Raw genomic sequence first — 20,060 nt, 5'->3', positions numbered from 1 at the left:
GAATTATTCTAATTGAATGGTTAGATATGTACAATTTCTGGAACTGACCACAGGTGATCTACTGGACTAACATGTATCACTGGGAGAAAAATATTACACATTTACACTACTTTATCTGTGAGGTCACATGTGTTCATGGTGCAATAATCTTAATCATTAGTCATTCTAACGGTGGTGTTGATAACTGTATGTCATTTGGTTGGAAGTTGATTTAATCTCTTGTAATAGTTACATTTGATACTGTATGTAAAACCCCTCCACAAGAAGAATGGCATTCCATTTTAATCATAGGGCTCTTTCCCAATTGGTTCCTTAGTTGCCATGGGAGCACACATGACACTGGAGGCTGACCATTAAGGCCCTGCAAGGCCGCAGAGTACCAGTCAGCTTGCAGGTAGATGGGGCTGTGGGTGGAGTCTGTGAGTGAGACTGCCCATTGGACAGTAGAAGGCTGGGGCATGAAAGTGTTGATCTCACACTGGGGCTTCTGGACTGAGCCTTCTAGTGGGTGAAGAGAGGAACTGCAGAAGATGCCTGCTGGGTCTGAGGGGAGAGGATGGAGGTTTAGTCAATAGGAATTATACTTTCAATCAAATCCAATGTATTATCTGCAGAGATAAAAATGTAATTCAAGGTCCTCATGATCAAGAAAGTACATGTACAGGCCCGTCTGAAGTTTGCCAATGGACATCTGAATGATTCAGAGGAGAACTGGGTGAAAGTTGTTTGGTGAGATGAGACCAAAATCAAGCTCTTTGGCATCAACTCAATTGGCCGTGTTTGGAGGAGGAGGAATACTGCCTCTGACCCCAAGAACACCATCCCCACCGTCAAACATGGAGGTGGAAACATTATGCTTTGGGGTTGTTTTTCTGCTAAGGGGACAGGACAACTTCACCGCATCAAAGGGACGATGGACGGGGCCATGTACCATCAAATCTTGGGTGAGAACCTCCTTCTCTCAGCCAGGGCATTGAACATGTGTCAGGGATAATGGCCTAGGCAACAAAGGAGTGGCTCAAGAAGAAGAACATTAAGGTCCTGGAGTGGCCTAGCCAGTCTCAAGACCTTAATCCCATAGAAAATCTGTGGAAGGAGCTGAAGGTTTGCGTTGCCAAACGTCAGCCTCGAAATCTTAATAACTTGGAGAAGATCTGCAAAGAGGAGTGGGACAAAATCCCTCCTGAGATGTGTGCAAACCTGGTGACCAACTACAAGAAACGTCTGACCTCTGTGATTGCCAACAAGGGTTTTGCCACCAAGTACTAAGTCATGTTTTGCAGAGGGGTCGAATACTTATTTCACTCATTAAAATGCAAATCAATTCATAAAATGTGTCACATGCGTTTTTCTGCATTTTATGTTGTTATTCTGTCTGTCACTGTTCAAATAAACCTACCATTAAAATTTTAGACAGATCATTTCTTTGTCATTGGGCAAGCGTACAAAATCAGCAGGGGATCAGATAATTATTTCTCTCACTGTATTATATCACAAATAGCTAAGAGAAATTTAAAATGCATACAATATCAAAGCTCAGGTCTTAGGAGGTTAAGTTGTTTGAGAACTTATTATCAATTTCAATGACAAACTGGCCAAAATAATTCAGTTTCAAGACATTAACCACCATTGGTTTGTCATTTACATTTGTCATAATTCCTAAAATCTTAGGATGCTTAATCCTCTCTGGTATGTAATGATGTACAGTAGTGACTTCTACTGGCTCATAGCGACAGGAAAGCCTCAACCTGAACCAAGTCTCTCATGGACAAACCAGCACTCCAGATCTCTACATCTTGTTCCAGAGACTGGAAATGTAAAGAAGGACAAGAGTTGTTTTCGTGTGAAACTAAGGATGGATAGGTAAGATTGAGGTTACTGTAAAAGAGCTGAGAGATGTAATTATTAATACAGTGAAAACAAAAATACTTTAAGTCCATTACTGAACGTTATTAAATAATATATACAAATAAACAACTGCATGCATATGAATGCATATTAATGTGTCCTATATTTTAAGTGTTACAAAGTCATCAAAGAAATAGATCAAGTACATTGTGTTAAAATTCAGAGAGCTTGTCCACATTTTGACCAACATTGTAAGTATATCCAATAAGTTGCAAAAATAAATGACAGTCAACACATTGCAGAATGCACAATCAACACAAGATGGCGCTCCAATACTACTTTCAAACACCTATCAGAATATTCAACATAAAAAACAGAGAAATAAAATAATACAGCAAACTTACATATATATACACTCATGAGGGGTGAAGACCAACAGTGTAGAGCTAAATACCACACCATTTCCAGTTAGAGTCTTTCCAGCAATCAGCCATGTTATGTATAACTATGTTCAGTCATGAGATGGTCAACACACTGAAGAATCATCTAGTACTAGGATTTAATTAGTGGATTTCTCTCCCACTCCAACATTTTATTCTGATGAATGTGCAGAGGGAGAATCAATTCAAGTTCAGCCAGTGAATAAGAATGTGAATGGAAAGTTCCTGATGGGAGCACTAAAAAAGACTGACCAGGACTCAACCAGGCTTGATGGATGAACATATCCACAGTTTCATCTATGGTGAATGTAGCTCTCCTCACCACTGTTTCAGAGAAATCACATGATGAGTAACTTGTGTTTCTTGTTGGTCTAGGGTAAAACGTCCCATAAATACAGATCTAGAATCAGCTTATTCTCCCCCAATCCTAACCTTTATTGGTAAAAATGCTTATCTCACCCAAGATCAGCATATTAGGTTTACTTCACTCTTCTCCGTCTTGGTCACACTCAATGTAAAAGTTACCTCTTAACAGATATTGGATCAGATTATCCCACTCCCACTTTTATTAACCATTGGCGATCAAATAATCTGACCATGTCTTAATGGTTATAAAGTAATTAATGAATAGTATTCTCTACTGCATTATGTTTGCTAGTTCACACACAAAATAATACTTTTTTTCATGCCCTTATCAACCCTTAATAACTAGATTTCACCTTAAGTACTCCAACCAGGGGTAAGCTCCCATGTCACATAATATATTGTTACCTACTGGAATGATGAAGGTGATACCTGACAAATTGGTTCCCAAATGGTTTTTCGTCCTGCCCCGACTTGGGTTAAAGGCCATTTCTGGCTTCGAGGGTAAGTTTGGAATAAAACTTACTTTTGGGGTTAGTGTTAGAATTGGGGTTTCTTTTAGTTTCAGGCATTACGGGTTAAGGTACTGAGGTTAAGGGGTATTATTGTGACTAGATAATGTTCAGTAGCACATGTCACATAAACCTCCATAGACCTACTACTGAGATAGGTGTTGTCCTTCCAAACCACACTAAAAACTGTGAATATTATATCCAGGCTTTCATTTTCAATCTCATTTTTCCTTCTCCTTAACATCACAGTAATTCTCTCTCCATGCTTTGGATTTCACTCAAGAACTGTATAAGAACAGTCACCGGCAGAATCAATTGGCCCAGTGGAAGCTGGCCATGATAAAATTAGGGCCAAATTAAATAATTATTTTGGACACCAACATTAACAATCCAAGTTTTACAATAAGGTCATGGGACCTATAGGGACCACATAGACACTTGTTTATTGTCCCACCTGAAAAATGGCACTTATGCAGGACAATGTCCCTTTCACAGCCCTGAGACATTTGGATTGAATCTAATCAAAGGGAAGTGTGCCTGCTACCGACCCTCAAACACCAATTCCATCAACAGCATCTGGTCTCTCATTCAGACCAGGACTAAACCTGATTAGCATCTGTTCGCTCCTTCAGACCAGGACTAACCCTGATTAGCTTTGGAGGGGAATCAGCAGTGGGAACCAGGGAATGTCAATCATATACACTCACTGGCCACTATATTTGGTACACCTGTTCATTAATGAAAATGGACACATTTTAAATCATGTGGCAGGTTCAGTTGTTGTTCAACCAGACATTAGAATGGGGAAGACATGTGATCTATGTGTGGAATCTGTGGAATAATTCAATGTATATAACAGCTAGCAACCATTTTTACAGTGAGAAACCGTTGGAACATTCATTGAAAAGGACTACTATGCTGCATTATTCCAATAAATACTAAATGTATTTTCTCCCTTGATTTTCGACCAAGTACTTCTTACTAAAGTAACTACTATATGAACTATATTCCAACATATGCAACTTTCCCTGTGGTATGATTGACATGGTGATTCTTACATCTCAGAGCATCCAGAGTTTACAGAGAATTGTGGAAAAACTATTTGATTGAGCAGCAATTCTGTATTAATGAGCGAGGTTAGATGGGTGTGGCCAGACTTCAAATTGACAGGAACGCTACAATAAGTCAAATAACCACAACAGTGGTGTGCAGAACGTCATCTCTGAACAAGTCAAATTTTGAAGCGGATGGACTACAATAGCAGGAGATAACGCTGGGTTCTACTTCAGTAAGGTAAGAACAGGAAGATGACCCTACGAGTGGGTGTGTGATGACCTAAACTGGACAATTGAAGATTGGACAAATGTCTCCTGGACTTGAATCTCACATTCTGCTGCAACATGCAGATGGTTGGGTCAGAATTTGACATAAACCACATGAATCCTGCCTTATAGTACAGGCTGTTTGTGGTGGTGGTATATTGGAGTCAGGAATGTTTTTTTGAACACATCAGTCCTGTTACTACCCGTTACGCTTTATTTTAATGCCACAGCGTACCCAAGCATTGTTGTTGACCATGTGCATTCATTAATAGTGACAGTATCTGTTAACAAATGGATATATCTAGTGTCATGCAAATCACACATCGACTAAAGCTGTTTACACAAACATGACAGTGCCTTCACATTACTCTAGTGGCCTGCACAGTCCAGACCTCAACCCAATAGAGCACCTCTGGGATGAGGTGGACTGTAAGGTTCACAACTTGAATGTGCGGTGGACAGATCTTTAGTGACTTCATGAAGCTATCAAGTCAGCAAAGACTTCATTCTGTTCTGGAGGCAAAAAGTAAGGATGTAATTACATTATACAGTTCAAGCATTGTCTTCTTGTATTAGAATGCAGTTAGCTTGTTTGACATTCAGAATTTTGTATGACTGAATTGTATGTGTATCTTTCTGTCTTCATTTACATCAGCAAGAAATGCTCTGTTTTCTTGACACATGGATAATAAAACATATTAGGGATGCTGGTCTGTTTAGGTCCATTATCATATCGGAAAAGAGATTCAGCAGCAACTGGACAGGCATGAACAATACTCTGAAATTGATAACAACCCAACATAATCTGAAACAATCTCTTGTGTCTATATTCAAGAGGAAACCTATTTGGGAAAAATCTGCCATAGAAATCTTTGATGTCATTCATGCACTAGAGTGTTAACAAAAAGCGAAGGCATACTGTAGGCCTACAATTTCAATTCATGACAAACCATTAACAAAAGTTTTTTTAAAATAGTAAAAAAATCATAAATTAAGATTTAAGCTGTTACATTTTTAACATTTTGCATCTCTGGAGACATTGGCCCTCATTTATCATTCTTGAGTAGAAACGGGCGTATATGTTGGCGTAAGATTTTGCTTACACTCTTCTCACCGCCTGATTTATGTAGATGTGCGTACCTTTAAAATCCAGGCGTACGCAATACCTGCCCTTGATAAATGCCGCGGCTGAAAACGATCGTCATTAGAATAACACGCCCCTATATATTCAAGTCTCCGCTTCCCCCACGCCCTCATTTTACGCCATGGACACACGGAAGACGGCAAAAAAGAGAAACTTCTCTCACGTGGAGATTGAGACGATCATAGACATCTTATTTAAAGGCTAGACGTCTCAAGGCGCACTCATTTCCGGCATCACCGGTGGCCATCTTGTCACAGGCAGGCTTCCTGTCGGGCTCTGTGGTACCTAATGTAAGGTGAGTGATCAGCACTAACACAAATACTCTTATCTCGCTGAAACCTTGACGGATTTACAAACAGTTTGGTTTCGTACAAACGTTAATAACGTAGCTATAATTCTGAATGCTTGAAAATGTTGAAATTGCAGCTTTTCTATTCTAAAAACGTCTAAATCGTGCAGCATAGTTGGATCACGGCTACTTGCGCAAGTTATCAAGACAGTTATCACAAACGAGCTGTTCGATTATAGAGGTTTTACTGACACCAATAACGATTTTATGACAACTAATCTTTTGTCTAAATTACAATATTTGTGGATGTGGTTGTAGTTATTTGCTGGCTAATAACAATAAGCTTTGAGTGAGACCTATGGCAGCTAACGTTACAGTTTAGCTGCTAACCAGCAAAGTTACACATGCTTTTCAATCCGGTTGGTTCCTTTGTTGCTTGAAGGACAGCAATATGTCCTGACCTACAGGTTCAGCCAGGACCACTTGGAGCTTCTCTTCAGCTCCATCAGAGTATCTGGTAGGGTTCATAATTTATATTTACCAGCCGCAACACTAAGTGACTTGTATTGTTTTCAGTTTGTCGGTCCATATGTTTTTTTTACTTTTGGTAACATGTTTTCTGCAGACATACACCCTAACCCTAAGACATACCTGGAAGTGTCACAAACCATTTTGAGTATTTAGAAAAATGCCTGTGTTTGACTATTTGTTTGCAGAACTTATCATCACTGATACAGTCTATGATAATGTCATTCAACCTATTTTATGTGGAAAGATCATTCAGGGGTGGCTAGTTCTAATTAGTCTTTTTTGTAAAAATGTTTTAAGCATAAAACATTTTAAAGCATGTATTGAATCTGTGTACAATTCTTTTATATCTTTTTTTTTTTCCTTAAACGAATAACAACCCTAATGCCAGCCAGTTCAAGTACATCTTTAGGATGTAAAGCTGATGGCCCAGTGTGGGGTTGTTAAACCATGCAGAGGCAATGTGACGGCATAGGATAACACCGAGCCCTACCAGCTGTCATCAACACCTCTACAAGCATGTCAGCTGTAGATGTGTCCTCTGCAGCAGGAGGAGAAGATCTTCCATCCCCGTTTGCTGACATTCCTGCCCTAGTACATGATCACAGCTACCTTCCCGTCCACTTCGATGGTCTTGTGGACAACGCTCTCATATACATTTCAGGTGAAGGCTAACTGAAAGTCGATTTTCCCTATAACCAAAAGTGCCAATAGTCACAATCTGGGGAAAAACAATCTCATGATTGTCCAAAAAGGGAAGTGTTCCCTTAATTTCCCCATGCTTATTAATGATTATTGTTATTAGTTATGATATTACTAACTAAAATTTCAAGATTTGTTGTGCGACAGGCTCTGAAGAAGCTGTCGTGTGATGTCTGCCGTGCAAGCCTGGTGACATGCTGCATCTGCCATCAAGGACCAGAGCTACCACCTGCTGAATTTAAAAAAACAATGGAGGTCTGGTGATTCCATCAGAGGGAACCATGTGTGTCATCAGGGCAGCAGAGTGGGTCATTCGGCAGTCATCAGGCAGTACCAGACGATCACAGCCCATCAAACTGCTTGAGGTTGTTTACATTGTCTGAAAAAGGATCGGTTCAGAGGATGTTTGTGTTGGGATAGACAGTATGGGGTAGACATCCACCACCATAGGCTGTTAAAAATAATTCTGTCCGTTTTTTTAAGTTAAGGCTGCACCACATCGCCAGAATTACAATCCTCAGCTTACAGAGCAACAACATGCGACAGAAACTTAATAAAACTGTCCTTTTCAAAGGGCATTAGCCCAAGGTATGTGTTTTCAAGGTACTGTCCTCTTTTACTTCAACAGTAGTGTAGTGCTCTCTACAGCATTTATGTATTTGTGTGTATATATAAATTATTTATTTATATTTGTAAAGGGGAATCATGTACCTATTTGTGTGTAAATAAATGTCACTCTTATAATAGTTGTAATTATTCCATATTTTTTGTAGTCATTCTATATCAGAACCCCTGACATACAATCCAAATAGTCTACAAGTAACATCAGTGTTACCTTTCATTTGATTTGATTTCATTATGCTTCGAAGAGGTTGCCCCACAGTAAGCATTTTATTGTCAGCATTTTGTCTGACAAAGTCCTATGGGGAGTTTCCATAGGGCATTTTACAATACGCATGACCATACCTTGGCAAATAATGGTCTAAAGTACTCAATTTCATTCTATATTGATCTGCTTTTGCACACAGCTTCACAAGACCTGGTGCTAGGGCTCAGTTGTTTCTAAAGTCATATCAAGTGACCTAGAGGGCTGAGATGAGGTCAGTTCAGAGATGCTTGTTATCCGGCATAAAGAAAAAACATGTAGTAATTAAAATTATTATTTTATAATAGTAATTTTATTATAATAGTACAAAAGTGTATATGTTTTGTTGCCATTCTGTAGCCTATTTATTGATTTAACATACATACCTTGTTTGTATATTCATTACACCTATCTGGTTCTTTTCAAGGATATTTTCATATGGAAGTCCATGGTTTTAATGGTTCATATGTATGCAACGTCTCTGACGTTTATAACAAACCAAACCGTTTGAAAATCGGTAGAAAAACTTGCAAGTTATGGTTATTTAAAAGTACATGCACCATAAAACACAATGTTACAAGTGAGCGAGCGGCCTGTGGCAAGATGGCCGCCATGTGCGGACGTCGACCTCCATTAGCCTTTATATATGATGTCTATGGAGACGATCACCAGGAAGGTAGAAAGAAATAAAATTGTTTTATTTGGCAGTTTAAAAAGAGGAATAAAAGATGATATGATGTGGAGTACTATTCATTAACATTAATAATTGCATGACAATTTGTAATATTCGTCTTATTATTTTATGATATTTATTATTAATGACGTTTATTGTTATTTAGAAGAAGAATGTCATTATTTCTATTATTATTATTTAAAAGAAGAAGAATGTGATTTTTTTATTTTGTCAGTCTGAATTATATTTTGGTCATTAAAAGCCTTTTATTACTGAACCCAGTCTGTGCGCAACTGCCGGGCCTAACCCTGAAACGTCATGTAAAGCGCACAGGCTCGTATCTGAAGGAATACATATAAATCAAATGCTTTGGTAAAGTCACACAAATGAAACATTGAAGTCCATGTTGCACAAAAATAAACACTGAAGTTTGTAATTATGTTTTTTTTTTTACAGTGGGTCATAATATATCATATCTTTTAGTTTGTCAGCGCGTTAGGATTTTTTTACTGCTCATTTTCGCATTAACTCAAAACGTGCGTACACCACCTCCTGAGCTGGCGTAGGATTTGAGAGTGCCGTACGCCAACGTCCATATTGATAAATCTCAAAGGCCCTCATTTATCATTCTTGCGTAGAAACGGGCGTATATGTTGGCGTAAGATTTTGCTTACACTCCTCTCACCGCCTGATTTATGAAGCTGTGCGTACCTTTAAAATCCAAATACCTTCCCTTGATAAATGCCGCGGCTGAAAACGATCGTCATTAGAATAACACGCCCCTATATATTCAAGTCTCCGCTTCCCCCGCGCCCTCATTTTACGCCATGGACACACGGAAGACGGCAAAAAAGAGAAACTTCTCTGACGTGGAGATTGAGACGATCACCAGGGAGGTAGAAAGAAATAAAATTGTTTCATTTGGCAGTTTAAAAAGCGGAATAAAAGATGATGATGTGATGTGGAGTACCATTCATTCACATTAATAATTGCATGACAATTTGTAATATTCGTCTTATTATTTCATGATATTTATTATTAATGACGTTTATTGTTATTTAGAAGAAGAATGTCGTAATTATTATTATTTCTACTATTATTTAAAAGAAGAAGAATGTCATTTTTATTATTTTGTCAGTCTGAATTATGTTTTGGTCATTTAAAGCCTTTTATTACTGAACCCAGTCCATGTGCAACTGCCGGGCCTAACCCTGAAACGTCATGTAAAGAGCACAGGCTCGCATCTGAAGGAATACATATAAGTCAAATGCTTTGGTAAAGTCACACAAATGAAACCTTGAAGTCCATGTTGCACAAAAATAAACACTGAAGTTTGTAATTGTTTTTTTTTTTTACAGTGGGCCATAATATATCATATATTTTAGTTTGTCACTGCGTTAGGATTTTTTTTTCTGCGCATTTCCGCACTAACTCAAAACGTGCGTACACCACCTCCTGAGCTGGCGTAGGATTTGAGAGTGCCGTACGCCAACGTCCATATTGATAAATCTCAAAGTCACCGTGGTTTTGGGTGTACGCTGGAAATTTGGTGTACGCACTTTTGATAAATGATGGCCAATATACTTTTTTGGGGGGGAGAGTGACGGAAACAGCATTAATACGTTTTTGTGTTTAAGTTTTGAGGGAAATAGACTTCCATAACGTAGAATACATTTACAGCAACGACTATATGTGCAGCAATGTTCGGTAAATATTAACTTCATGAAATGAAACCGAAGATATAATTACTGAGTGAATTAACTATGTTCCTAAATACGACCCATAACTGTTAATGGGATTGATTTCTGTATGGCCAATGTACCCATTCATCCTTCCTTAATCATAGACTAAACCACGTATCAGAAAACACACACACAAAAAAATGAATAATACATCCATACGATATGTACACATTGTACAGACTAGTATAGGCCTACTCTTAAGTATCAATATGTACACAACTAACCCTAACCCATAATATATATATGTATATAATAATAAATATACACACACACACACACCTATATACATTTACATACATAAAGTCCAGAGCACCTGCTGTCATTTTCCTGCATATCCAGGTCTCTTGGCCTACTTTCTATGTCGGAGGTACATCTTTTTCCCCCATATCTTCAATGACAGCCACTTCTGACCAGACAATCTATTATCTTCCAATAAACATTTAACTAAAACTGGCTACATAAAACAAAACTACTGACAAGATTCATGAGAGGTCGGAAAATGTGTTTTATAGTCAAAATTACAATAAGTTCATCAACTTACCAGCGAGCGTACTTCGGAAGCTCCTAATATTAATGGTCTTCAGTGCTGGAACTATCAGTGTTTGGAACAATTGGCTGCTCCACGACACGTGTTACTTCCGCATTCCAAAGTTCCTATGGCGGTCTATGGGAGTGTCGCAACTCTCTTTTTCAACGGCTCTGATTACGACCATAGACATATGATTACGACTTGTTGCGAGCTAACATTACAGTTCCTGGGGTCTGAAAGCTCTGATGGGCAAGGTTTCGCATAGGCTAATTGACGAACGTCAAAATGAAGGTTATCCTGCTAATCCTGGGAATAGAACTTCTTCCTACAGTATCTGCTGGTCAGTTTTAATTTATTTTACATTTCCGTTAATGTAGGTTTACCTACTTTTATAACATATTGACTATAGCGCTTTGCCTCAGTAGCCTACATGAGTATAAGCGATCAGCGTCTTGTGAGCAACATTAAAGAAACACTTCCGGGTCTATATGCCGCAGTGAATGTATTATAGGAAATGTTCAGCAGACTCTATAGAATGATTATATGCAAAACAATCAAGGGGCACTGTGTATTTGCAATTGTTGCTGGCATTTTACTGCGCTCATACCATTGGCCACAATGGCCCTCATTTATCATTATTGCGTAGAAACGGGCGTAAATGTTGGCGTAAGATTTTGCTTACACTCCTCTCACCGCCTGATTTATGAAGCTGTGCGTACCTTTAAAATCCACGTGTACGCAATACCTGCCCTTGATAAATGCCGCGGCTGAAAACGATCGTCGTTAGAATAACACGCCCCTATATATTGAAGTCTCCGCTTCCCCCACGCCCTCATTTTACGCCATGGACACACGGAAGACGGCAAAAAAGATAAACTTCTCTGACGTGGAGATTGAGACGATCACCAGGGAGGTAGAAAGAAATAAAATTGTTTTATTTGGCAGTTTAAAAAGCGGAATAAAAGATGATGTGATGTGGAGTACCATTCATTCACATTAATAATTGCATGACAATTTGTAATATTCGTCTTATTATTTTGATATTTATTATTAATGACGTTTATTGTTATACGAAGAAGAAGAATGTCGTTATTATTATTATTATTTCTATTATTATTTAAAAGAAGAAGAATGTCATTTTTCTTATTTTGTCAGTCTGAATTATATTTTGGTCATTAAAAGCCTTTTATTACTGAACCCAGTCCGTGCGCAACTGCCGGGCCTAACCCTGAAACGTCATGTAAAGCGCACAGGCTCGCATCTGAAGGAATACATATAAATCAAATGCTTTTGTAGTCACACAAATGAAACCTTAAAGTCCATTTTGCACAAAAATAAACACTGAAGTTTGTAATTATGTTGAAATTTTTTTTACAGTGGGTCATAATATATCATATCTTTTAGTTTGTCAGTGCGTTAGGATTTTGTTTTCTGCACATTTCCGCACTAACTCAAAACGTGCGTACACCACCTCCTGAGCTGGCGTAGGATTTGAGAGTGCCGTACGCCAACGTCCATATTGATAAATCTCAAAGTCACCGTGGTTTTGGGTGTACGCCAGGTGTACGCTGGAAATTTGGTGTCCGCACTTTTGATAAATGAGGGCCATTGTAACTAAACCAAAGTCACCGTGGTTTTGGGTATACGCCAGGTGTACGCTGGAAATTTGGTGTACGCACTTATGATAAATGAGGGCCAATATACTTTTTTTGGGGGGAGAGTGACGGAAACAGCATTAATACGTTTTTGTGTTTAAGTTTTGAGGGAAATAGACTCCCATAACATAGAATACATTTACAGCAACGACTATATTTGCAGCAATGTTCGGTAAATATTAACTTCATGAAATGAAACCGAAGATATAATTACTGAGTGAATTAACTATGTTCCTAAATACGACCCATAACTGTTAATGGGATTGATTTCAGTATGGCCAATGTACCCATTCATCCTTCCTTAATCATAGACTAAACCATGTATCAGAAAAAACACACACAAAAAATGAATAATACATCCATACGATATGATGTACACATTGTACAGACTAGTATAGGCCTACTCTTAAGTATCAATATGTACACAACTAACCCTAACCCATAATATATATATGTATATAATAATAATATATACACACACACACACACACACCTATATACATTTACATACATAAAGTCCAGAGCACCTGCTGTCATTTTCCTGCATATCCAGGTCTCTTGGCCTACTTTCTATGTTGGAGGTACATCTTTTTGCCCCATATCTTCAATGACAGCCACTTCTGACCAGACAATTAATATATTATCTTCCAATAAACATTTAACTAAAACTGGCTACATAAAACAAAACTACTGACACGATTCATGAGAGGTCGGAAAATGTGTTTAATAGTAATTTCATCAACTTACCAGCGAGCGTACTTCGGAAGCTCCTAATATTAATGGTCTTCAGTGTTGGAACCATAGACATAATAAAGAGTAGACGCCGCATTGGCTGCTGGGGCGCGAGAAATACGGCCGCCATGTTTGACCGGTCATACTCCTATTTGCGTAGCAGCAGAAGCAACGATGCCAGAGCACTGTGGAGCATACTCCTGCTCATATCGGCGGACCATCGAAAGCAGGGCTCGGGGGATTACTTTTCACAAGTAAGATTTAACATTACCGTATTATTGGTTGTATTTTGTGACTAGAATATTACTAGAGAGTTGAGAAGGAGCAAGGATCTTTGATATTACTGTACTGAAATCGTATCCAGCTAGCTAGGCTATGTTTACTGCACCAGCCGGTGTTAACCCAGCGAACTGAGACTTGATAAGTCATATTCTATAACACTGACTTAGATTACAACTGACTCAAGAATGCTATTGTAGAAATAAAGCAAATATTACTGGTATAACATTGGCCAGCTAATTATATATTTATATAAATAAAAGACGGTATTATCATTGTTAGTATTTTGGTGGTAGCTTCACTATTTCCAGAATCAAGTAACTGTTCAGTTGTAGGAACTCCTTTATTTACCAAGTACCTTGGCCACACAATCTACTTTTCTTGTCATGTGAAATTAGCACAACTTAAATTATCTTCCTATGTAATGAACTAGCCTACTGCTGTGTTTGTGTTACTTAGCTTGCTACATTTGACTGGGTGGTAACTTTTGTGTAGTGAAGCTTTATTCATGACACTTTGTATTATTCACGTGTAATTCACCCTAACAAAAGTAAGTTACCTCTCATGTCTCATACCCACCCCACTTAAAATAAAGGCAACAGAACATCTGATAGTAGAATGGTTTTCAAACAAGCTTATTATTTAGTTCAGCGGTATGTGCTCACCTACAGGTTCAGCCAAGATCACTTGGAGCTCCTATTTAATTCAATCCGAGCGTCAGGTAGGGTTGGTGTTCTTTTAATTACAATTTTGAAAATATACCTAATGAATATCTTTATGTCTTGTGAGTAATGTATGTATTGTGTGCCGGTTTTCCATATAAGGAGGCTGGAATAACAATCCATCGGCACTTCCAGGCCATCTTCCGCCACCTGATAGTTCGGTGTGGTGTCTCCTGATAGTTCGGTGTGGTGTAAAGCACTATATAAATATAATGTATTTTTTAAAATTATTATTTTAATAAGGTGCTGAATGCTGCAGAGAGGGTGATCCGCCAAGCTTCACCAATGCCAGCTCCTAAGGTGTCGACAGTCACAGACATCGTCCGGGAGGAGATTGGAACGGAGGATGTTTTTCTGCTTGGGGAACACATTGAATAGACTCAGTTTGGCATCGACAACCATCATTCTGACTTGTTGTCATTGGTTGTGTCTGTGTTTCTCAAAATAAGGCTGCACCACATTACCAAACTCACCTCTCTTGAACTGCAGAAAGGGAGCACGAGGAAGAACTGTCCTCTTTCAGGGGTTTTAGAGCGTGTGCATGTGTGTGGTTCCACGACAATTCAAGACTTTAATCCTAAATTCCAGCATCCCAAAACTAATTCTAAGCTTTATCTGTACTTTAACCTTACTCATCACACATAGTATCTTTATGTCATATCTGTCATCATTCTGACAAGATTAACACTGAATCTGAAAGCAATGGCTTAAAACTGCCTGAAAACAGTGGTCTGTCACATTTTATGTGAATACTGCTGTAAGTGTTGTTGGGTCTGTAAATACCTCTGTTTGTTTGTGTTTCATGAACTCTAGCCTCATGGTGTGTGTCTCCAGGAATCCAAATGTTGGTCTCCTTTACCTTACACTAAGTTTGTGAGCTTGTGTATAATGAAGTTTATCTTTACATTATGTCCTTGTTATTGTCTTAGCCCTGATCCCTTTCCCCCTGGGTTCTGAAAAGCACTTGTAACTGTGTTTTGAAAATTGCTACATTAATTAAGTTTGCAGACTTTTCAAGGGAGTTTCAACAAAGTAAATGTGCAGTTTAAATAAAAACGGTCACTTTTCATTTCATCCTGCTATTTTAGACTGGGACTCGTGTGTATGTTGGGATGGGGGCTGTGAAATGAGAGAGCGAGAAATATATATTTCTGACTTTACTGCCACTATTTACACATTAGGTGTTTCAATCAGAATGATAGTCAAACTGGAAATGTTCCTGTTTTTTTCCCTTTTTGGGGATTATGTTCACAGTTTTGATGAATATAAAACCATGAATATTAAAATACGTCGAACCATGTGTCCTGTATCATAGCTACGTGTATGACCTTTGCAGCAAAAAAAAACCGCGTGAAAATCAGTAAAGTATTCACTGAGGTATGATTAATTAAATGCGCTTACAGCTCGTTTCACCTGCCAAAACAGATTACATTGAGTGAGTGGCGGACCGGTCCAAGATGGCGGTCCCACGGCTCGTCAGCGCCAGTAGGCAGTAGCGGTCGATGCGGCGTCTACTCTTTATTATGTCTATGGCTGGAACTATCAGTGTTTGGAACAATTGGGTGCTCCACGACACGTGTTACTTCCGCATTCCAAAGTTCCTATGGCGGTCTATGGGAGTGTCGCAACTATCTTTTTCAACGGCTCTGATTACGACCATAGACATATGATTACGACTTGTTGCGAGCTAACGTTACAGTTCCTGGGGTCTGAAAGCTCTGATGGGCAAGGATTCGCATAGGCGAGAGGGGGCTCAAGATGGCGGAGAGAGTGGACGCATTGTGAATAGCTCTGAGTAGCAAAGCCTTGAAAAATCAACGGAATGAACTTATAATTCAACAAAAACCCGGAAATATCTATTGTTAAATTGTAAGAAACTTATTATAATCAATAACTTATTATAAGACCATAACATGGCTAGCACAAAAGCTAATGCCAAACTGAGGGCTCTCCAAGAACACGACTATGGTGGTCCAGAAAGGATGGACACTAATATCAGGGGAACCAAAAACACCTTAACATCTCCTTCCAAACCACCAGCACCACAGAAAAAGTCAAAACCAGACGATGTCCTGACTGCTGGAGCCCATGAGGTGGACGCCTCTAACGCTGCGATCCTGGCTGCTATCGGCACTCTTCAAAACATGATGCAGGACTTCAAAGCAGAGCTAAAGCAGAACACGCTGACCATTGCCAACATCGCGAAAGCGGTAGATTTTAACTCTGCAGAGATCAAAGATTGTAAAGAACAGTGCCAAACACTGCACGTCCAGGTGAAACAATTAAGATCTGTGGAGAACACAGATCTGGTGAAAAGAGCAGTAGAAGTGGAAAAAAGGGCTGTGGAGCTGGAGCGTTATAAAAGAAGATGGAACCTGCGAGTGAATGGCTTACAAGAGGGAAAAGATGAAAACACACGACAAATTCTCTCCGATATCATCGGAAAGATTGTGCCACAGTGGAGGGAGAAGATGGATTTCATCCTGGATTCGGTGCATAGACTGGGGCAGAGTAACACCAACCGCCCTCGTCAGATTATTATGCAATTCACAGGACGCCACTTCAGGGATGAACTCTGGCGGGTCACCAAACTTCACCCCGTCTGCAAGGATCTCAACATCCGCTTCTCAGAAGACCTCAACAAGGAAGACAGAGAGGCACGGATGGCTGTGTGGCCGAAAGTTGAACAAGCAAGGAAGGCAGGTCTAAAGACAGTGTTCCGGGGCCCCCATGCTTTCATTAATGGACAAAGAGTCTCACCATAGACACAACTTTCCGGGGTTTTTGAATTGTGAAAACGAGTAAGTTTGAATGAATCCGTATTCTCGAGGTTTTGTTACTCTTATATATTCCTGATAGGAAACTTTTACTGTTGTTTTGAGAAGGCTTAGTTCAGCAATCCATTGTTGTTTATTGTTTATTAATTTTATTTATTCGTTTTTTCTTCTATGTTCAGTTTAAAGAGTAACATTTCTCTAGTTTCTGTTAATGCAAGGGGATTAAGAGTCTTGAAGTATTTTTTTATTTTGTAAAGGGAAGAAGTCAAATATAATTTTTTTGCAGGAAACACATTCTAAGGTTGAAGATGTTGTATTTTGGTCTAAACAATGGGGGGACGAAGCTTACTTTAGCCATGGCACTTCAAGGTCAGCAGGTGTTGCCATCCTCCTACATAATTTCAAAGGTCATGTTGTGTCCCTTATGGCAGATGAATTTGCTCATAGGCTGATTCTTATTGTAAACATAGATGGTCTGAAATTCATCTTGGTCAACATTTATGGTTATAATATCAGTAGAGAAAACCGAAACCTACTTGAACAAATTGATTTACATTTAGACAACCTCAAATTGACACATTCAACTGATAACATCATCATTGGTGGAGACCTAAACCTAGTTCATGATGATTTTTTTGATAAATACCCTTGCAGATACTCTACAAGTCATCCGAACACCATATTCACAAGCTTTTGCGAAAAACTAAATTTGGTTGATATTTGGAGACACTTAAATCCAGAAATATATAAATACTCCTGGTTTAGCTCAAGCCACAATTATAGATCCAGAATTGATCATTGGTTAATTCCGAATCATTTGCTAGTTTATAATATTAGCTCTGATATGTCTGCTGCACCACTAACAGATCATAGTGTTATTTTACTACAGATCAAACCCAATGACAACAATGTTCACTCACACACATACTGGAAGTTCAACTCCAGCCTGCTCAAAAATAATGACTTCTGCCATACCATACCATACCATCTTCTTCCGCTTATCCGGGGCCGGGTCGCGGGGGCAGCAGTCTAAGCAGGGATGCCCAGACTTCCCTCTCCCCAGACACTTCCTCTAGCTCTTCCGGGGGGACACCGAGGCGTTCCCAGGCCAGCCGGGAGACATAGTCCCTCCAGCGTGTCCTAGTTCTTCCCCGGGGTCTCCTCCCGGTGGGACGGGACCGGAACACCTTCCCAGGAAGGCGTTCCGGAGGCATCCGAAAAAGATGCCCAAGCCACCTCAGCTGACCCCTCTCGATGTGGAGGAGCAGCGGCTCTACTCTGAGCTCCTCCCGGGTGACCGAGCTTCTCACCCTATCTCTAAGGGATCGCCCGGCCACCCTGCGGAGAAAGCTCATTTCGGCCGCCTGTATCCGGGATCTTGTCCTTTCGGTCATGACCCAAAGCTCATGACCATAGGTGAGAGTAGGAACGTAGATTGACTGGTAAATCGAGAGCTTCGCCTTGCGGCTCAGCTCTTTCTTCACCACAACAGACCGATACATCGACTGCATTACTGCAGAAGCTGCACCGATCCGTCTGTCAATCTCCCGTTCCATCCTTCCCTCACTTGTGAACAAGACCCCTAGATACTTAAACTCCTCCACTTGAGGCAGGCACTCTCCACCAACCTGAAGTGGGCAAGCCACCCTTTTCCGACTGAGGACCATGGCCTCGGATTTGGAGGTACTGATTTTCATCCCCACCGCTTCACACTCGGCTGCAAACCGTCCCAGCGCATGCTGAAGGTCCTGGTTAGAAGGGGCCAACACGACAACATCATCTGCAAAGAGCAGAGACGAAATTGTGTGGTCCCCAAACCTGACACCCTCCGGCCCCTGGCTGCGCCTAGAAATTCTGTCCATAAAAATTACGAACAGAACCGGTGACAAAGGGCAGCCCTGCCGGAGTCCAACATGCACTGGGAACAAGTCTGACTTACTGCCGGCAATGCGGACCAAGCTCCTGCTTCGGTTGTACAGGGACCTGACAGCCCTTAGCAAAGGACCCAGGACCCCATATTCCCTAAGCACCCTCCACAAGATGCCGCGAGGGACACAGTCGAATGCCTTCTCCAAATCCACAAAACACATGTGGATTGGTTGGGCAAACTCCCATGAACCCTCCAACACCCCGTAGAGGGTATAGAGCTGGTCCAGTGTTCCACGGCCCGGACGAAAACCACACTGTTCCTCCTGAATCCGAGGTTCTACTATGACTACTGCCAAAAAATCTAATTATTAATTAAAGAATATGCCAATTCTGAGGAGTTAACAACTGCTACCAAAAAGTGGGAATTCCTAAAATATAAAATACGCCGAATCTCATTCGGTAAAATAATTAAAAAAGATAGTGAAAAAAAAGAACTAGATATTATTAATCAGTTGAATATGTACTGCAATAGGTCAAACCCAACTGAGGATGATAGACAGATGATATTAAACCTCCAACCTAAACTAGATTACATTTATAGTCGTAAGGCCCAGGGGGCCTTTGTGAGATCCAGAGCTAAATGGATAGAGGAGGGGGAAAGAAATTCTGCGTATTTCTGTGGTCTTGAAAAAAGAAGACAGGAAAAAAATTGCATCAGATCCCTGATGGTTGATGATAATGAAGTCACAGATGAGAAATTGATCTCTTCAGGAATCTGGAAATTCTATAGCCAGCTCTATAGCTCAAAATTTTCTAGCGTGGACTGTCAGAACTTTTTTAAGGTTATAGCAAAACATATTCCAAGAATAGAGGATGGCCTCAAACAAACATGTGATAGTCAAATAACAATTACAGAACTTGATGCAGTAATTGGTCGTCTTTCTCTTAACAAAGCCCCCGGGTCCGACGGTCTCACAGGTGATTTTTACAGAAATTTTTGGGTAGATTTAAGAGACCTGCTGCTACAAGTCTTTACCGAAATATTTGAAACATGTGTGCTTCCACCAAC

General features: G+C 39.8%; 2 protein-coding genes across 3 annotated transcripts in view; both read left to right on the top strand.

The window, feature by feature from the left end:
* The window catches only part of LOC114828690 (BOLA class I histocompatibility antigen, alpha chain BL3-7-like), a 593,411-nt gene that overhangs the window by 138,442 nt on the left and 434,909 nt on the right, over positions 1–20,060 (top strand). The window lies entirely within an intron of this gene.
* LOC117594959 (major histocompatibility complex class I-related gene protein-like) overlaps positions 1–20,060 on the top strand; it is a 60,766-nt gene that overhangs the window by 13,796 nt on the left and 26,910 nt on the right. Inside the window, exon 1 of one of the 2 annotated variants that reach the window (XM_034294681.1) lies at positions 11,145–11,297. The exons of the other annotated variant lie outside the window; for it this stretch is intronic. Coding sequence (XP_034150572.1) covers positions 11,243–11,297 — 55 coding nt within the window. The 5' untranslated portion in view covers positions 11,145–11,242. Of the gene's footprint in view, positions 1–11,144; positions 11,298–20,060 lie in introns of those variants that run through there. 2 annotated transcript variants of the gene reach the window in all.

This window comes from Esox lucius, chromosome 10 (genome assembly GCF_011004845.1).
Source record: "Esox lucius isolate fEsoLuc1 chromosome 10, fEsoLuc1.pri, whole genome shotgun sequence".
Taxonomy (NCBI): Eukaryota; Metazoa; Chordata; class Actinopteri; order Esociformes; family Esocidae; genus Esox; species Esox lucius.
Note: the sequence above shows the minus strand (reverse complement) of the source record. Positions and strands in the feature narration are given on the sequence as shown.